We start from the raw sequence: 4776 nt of genomic DNA on the forward strand, positions 1-4776 counted from the left end.
CTTCCCCGTAATATAAAATTGTACGATCCAGGCGCGCACGACCCCTTTCCAAACGAATGTTTGTCATCGAACTTCGCATCTGGAAAAGAAGTTATCCAAACACCAATTTACTAAAGACCAACCTAAAAGAAACAGTGACTGATCGAACGAAAGAGGGCGGGAGCTCGAAAAAAGAAAGTAGTCCCCAATCACCGCTGTACGATTGCCCTTTTAAAGTTCCTCCCTTCCTCCTCCTCCTCCCCTGCTCACTTCGCAGGGCTTTGATTGATTAAGCTGCAGTTTTGCTGCGTTGGAAGCTTTGGAGGGAGGTCCTCTTGGGACTTCCTCCCAGGCAGATCGCAGGGAAAGGGTGGGGAGGGGGCTCCCTCTCGCCAGAAGGTGGGCCTAAAAGGAGGGCGCCACTTCCTGCCTGGAAATGAATGAGTCCGCGGGGAAGGAGGCGGTTCCCCTTTTGATCAATTCGTCTGAACAGTTGGTCCAGGAGAAAACCCAGCTCTTTTTCTACCCAGGCGAAAAATAGGAACGATTTGCACGGAGGACCACCTTTCTTCTGCAGTTCTGAACAACCTGTCACACCTCGAAGTTGCTGCTCGGTCTTCATTCCGGGCGATCTCGGCGATCGTGGGCTGCTTGAGCAGACCTCCATTGCTTCCCCAGCCCCTCCTCTTTTCTCGCGCTTTCGCTCTTGCAAAATCCGGGTTGTTGCTGATCTCTACGGCGTATCTGGAATGGTTTCTGCGGGTGAGTGTGCATTTTAAAATCGCAACCTAATCAGGATCTAATCCCGACTAACAAGGAAAAGGGCTTAAACGGAACCAGCAAAGATTTTTCTGCCGCTGAGTCACCCATCAATACAATGGGAAACATTTCATCCAATATCTCTGCCTTTCAATCTCTGCACATTGTCATGCTGGGTCTGGATTCTGCTGGCAAAACCACGGTACTCTACAGGCTTAAATTCAACGAATTTGTCAACACGGTGCCTACCATTGGTTTCAACACTGAAAAAATCAAGCTAAGCAATGGAACTGCAAAGGGCATCAGCTGCCATTTTTGGGATGTAGGTGGGCAAGAGAAATTGAGGCCCCTGTGGAAATCTTATAGTCGTTGCACTGATGGTATCATTTATGTGGTGGACTCTGTTGATGTGGACAGGCTAGAAGAAGCCAAAACAGAGCTGCACAAAGTCACCAAGTTTGCAGAGAATCAAGGCACTCCCTTATTAGTGATTGCCAACAAGCAAGATCTGCCAAAATCTTTGCCTGTGGCAGAAATAGAAAAACAGTTGGCTCTTCATGAGCTAACTCCATCCACCACTTATCATATACAACCAGCCTGTGCAATCATTGGTGAGGGTCTTACAGAAGGTATGGACAAGCTCTATGAGATGATTCTCAAGCGCAGAAAATCCTTAAAGCAGAAAAGGAAACGATAGACAAGAAGAAATTGCCATTCCATTCCATCATAGTCTGACTTGCTAGCTTGAAATATTAGTTAAAAGAAGCAGTCAGATGCTGGTGTTTATATTATTTCCCATAGTATCACAGAGTCCTTCAAATATGTTGATTTTTTACAAGTTCAGATGATAACATTGTGCTGACTGAGATGCTGGTCAGATCTATGCATGCCAGCCTATCACTTCCATACTGCTCTCAGGCCCCATGAGTCATTGGGATAAGAGAAGGTCTCTTCATAATATTCTAGTAGGACTAGAAGGCAGGCAAGCAGAAACTTTTCCTATCAGTTTTTTCTGACCTTGTGAACTACAAATATGTAAAAGACCCCTCATTCTTTGGACAATTCCTGTTTTTTAAAAATATATAATAGGAGAAACTACATTGGGAGAGAAAAATCATAAAGCTTGATATGTCAGGGCAGGTCCCTGTTCCATGCAGATTAAGATTTGTGCTGCCATCTCAGGATGTTACTACGTGGTGATGTGCGTGCATGAAGATTTAGATATTGCTTGATGGGGGAAATGCTGTGATTAAGGGGAAATGTGCATTAAAAATACAGGAGAGAGAGAGAGCTTGCTTATGGATGGCTCTTTGAACCACTTGTGGAAAACTATTTCTCAGCCTTACAACAAACTTACCAATGTGTTTATGATCTGTTGTGTTTGGCTATTACGAAGATCAGCAAATACTGTAATGTATAATCACTGAATGAATGAGGCTCAGCTACTTCCTGGAGTAATTTTTTATGTGTTTGCAGGGAAGTGTGCTCCTTGTCATTTCAGTTGAGTGTAAGGATATACATAGTGGGTGGACTGTTCTTTTTCTTTTTCTTTCCTGTCTTTTGGATGGGTTTTTTAAATTGGATAAAGAGGGCTGTGTGTGTTATCATGTATTTCTATATTAAAAAACTAAGTTGGTGATATGCTGATGCACTTGAATTTAAAAAGACGTGAGCTGCTTGGATCATTTGTGACCAGTAGCTGCTTCTAGGTGCTGCTTTTTACATTCAAAATGTTATCTTTTCATAAGTCTACACACTGCAGCAATAATCACTAAACATTTTTTTAAAAAATTCCATGTCCTTGTAACATTGAACTGTAGCCATATTGGGTTTCCAACATTTAATCTAATCAGACAATCTCATAATTAAATTTATTACATTATAATTAGATGGCTTTCATAACCCAAAGGATTGCAATTGTGAATAGCAGTGAAGTAAAATTCAGATTTAGCTGATTTGGTATAGAAAATCAAAGAAGATGTAGAACCAAAAAGACAGTCTGATCTTTCTACTGAGAAAAATTCCCAATCTAATAAATTAATCTTCCTTCCTGTTTAAATCCATGGTTCACTATTGTGATTGTTGAGAATATAGTAAGAGGCAGACATTAACACAACGTTAATATTAATTTTAAAAGTACATGAAAATTGGCATTCTTTATGAATACTTGCAGTAATAATGCAATCCATACATTGAATTATATCCAACTACTGTACTTACATTTATTAGAAATTAATCCTCATATATTATTATATAATAAAAGCAAACCTCATAGTATTGCAAATACGGATGCATAGATCAAGCTCTAAGGTTTATGTAGGCTTATTTGAGAGCAAGACCTATTGAACATGGACTTCTTTAATTGAGTCAATAATATTGACGATTTTGGAAGAAAACGCATATCTAAATCAAGGATATAGAATTGTGCAGAGAGATGATATCCCAAAAGTAAAAAAACAAAGAATTTGACAACTTTATATCTTCAGCTAATTTTAAAGTCTTTTGTGACAGAAACATTCAATCTCTTATTTTAGAGTGGCATCCATGTTCAGTTTCTAGGACATGGATTAGCCACTTTCTGATGAAATTGTGTGTTCTAGAAAGAGCAACAGAAAAATGTAACCTTACATTTGACAACAAATTCCAATTAGTTGATTTTTTATCATTAGCAATATAGATTTTCTATTCTTTTAAGCAACCCTTTTTAAAGAATGCAAGGACCTCTCTCTTCCAGCTATAATATATCATATTATTATAAATCAGAGCTGCTGCTCCTTTTTTCTCTGCATTTTTATATTTAATACAGCTTTAGTTATTAAATATTTGTCATGCAACTGTGAAAATTACAGGAGCCCTCTCATGATACTGGTATTTGCTGCTGCAATTCAATTTATTTACAACCTTGAGGAATTTATTTACATGAATGGAGACTTGTTCACTAATCCCCAGAGTGGGCTGGTCCCATTGTTTAAAACATTGCTTGTTAAATGGTTAATTTCTTCCACTTAAAACTCTCTCAGGCATGTTTGTTACCTCATATCTGAAAAAGAAAGAGAAATAATATACAGTACAGTATTTAATCCAATTTTGAAGCCAAATGCTGTCATTTTTACAATATGGCTTAGGAATCAATTGCTGTTCATAATCAAATTATATAAAATATAATCAAATTATATTATGACATGGTTTTGGATTCTTTTTCATTCACAAAATGTACTTCTAGCAAATACTAAAAAAAACCTAAATTTATTCTACTTTGTCAGATTAAGTCGTACAGGTATTAAATTGCTGCAGTTAGATCTTGCCAGCCACACTATATGCCAGTTTCTTTAGTGGATTAATTTTGGTAGCACAGAAATATTAATCATTTTGAGTTACACTCAATTAGAAACACTGCCATGTGTATTATTTGTGAAGTCAAACTTGTACTGTTAAAAAATCCTGGCTAGTATCTTTATGAATTATCTAAGCAAAAGAGAATATCTGAAGATATATGATGGTTTAAAATTTTGTTTTTAAGCTGTTGCGTAAGCTTCATTGCTAAGGCAGATTTGTCCTAGGTTAAATATTTTTTTCTCTTCAATAATGTTTGTGGAGAATGTTATCAAATACTACAAGACACTAGTCTCATTTTCTTCATGCCAATTAAAGTATTCCAACAAAACATTTCTGGATAATGTTGTTTTCATTCCATTGTATTTTGTCTGGTCCTATCATCTTGTTTTTATAATGCAAACAAGAATCTGCAAACCCAAAATCATTTAATGAACTAAAAGCATTGGGCTATAACAGAAGATTCCTTAATATGAATAGCTTTTTGGTCTAGCCCTGTCCCTCCCCCAAGGTTTCTGAAGGTAAACCCTCACTTTTGGGATTTGCATACTAAGATAAGCCAAATCAAGCCACATTAGTATGCAATGTGAATGTAAGGTCCTGCCTCTCTCTCTTGTTCAAGAAAGCATGGACTCTCAAAACTTTAGCATTTCAAAAGGAAGTTTTTATTGAAAGGAAGTGAATGCAAGATAATGCAAAGCAGGG

General features: G+C 37.5%; 1 protein-coding gene across 1 annotated transcript; it reads left to right on the top strand.

Annotated features, from left to right (window-relative positions):
- Nucleotides 1–264: 264 nt before the first annotated feature.
- ARL4C (ARF like GTPase 4C) lies at nucleotides 265–4402 on the top strand. Its single transcript, XM_070732177.1, has one exon. The coding sequence runs from the start codon at nucleotides 857–859 to the stop codon at nucleotides 1433–1435; it is 579 nt and encodes a 192-aa protein (XP_070588278.1). The 5' UTR covers nucleotides 265–856; the 3' UTR covers nucleotides 1436–4402.
- Nucleotides 4403–4776: the final 374 nt, after the last annotated feature.

The sequence above is a fragment of the Erythrolamprus reginae genome, chromosome 1 (genome assembly GCF_031021105.1).
Source record: "Erythrolamprus reginae isolate rEryReg1 chromosome 1, rEryReg1.hap1, whole genome shotgun sequence".
Lineage (NCBI taxonomy): Eukaryota > Metazoa > Chordata > Lepidosauria > Squamata > Dipsadidae > Erythrolamprus > Erythrolamprus reginae.

What these genes read in the sequence shown, in the direction of transcription:
- ARL4C (XM_070732177.1), top strand. Translation starts at nt 857, where the DNA reads ATGGGAAACATTTCATCCAATATCTCTGCCTTTCAATCTCTGCACATT.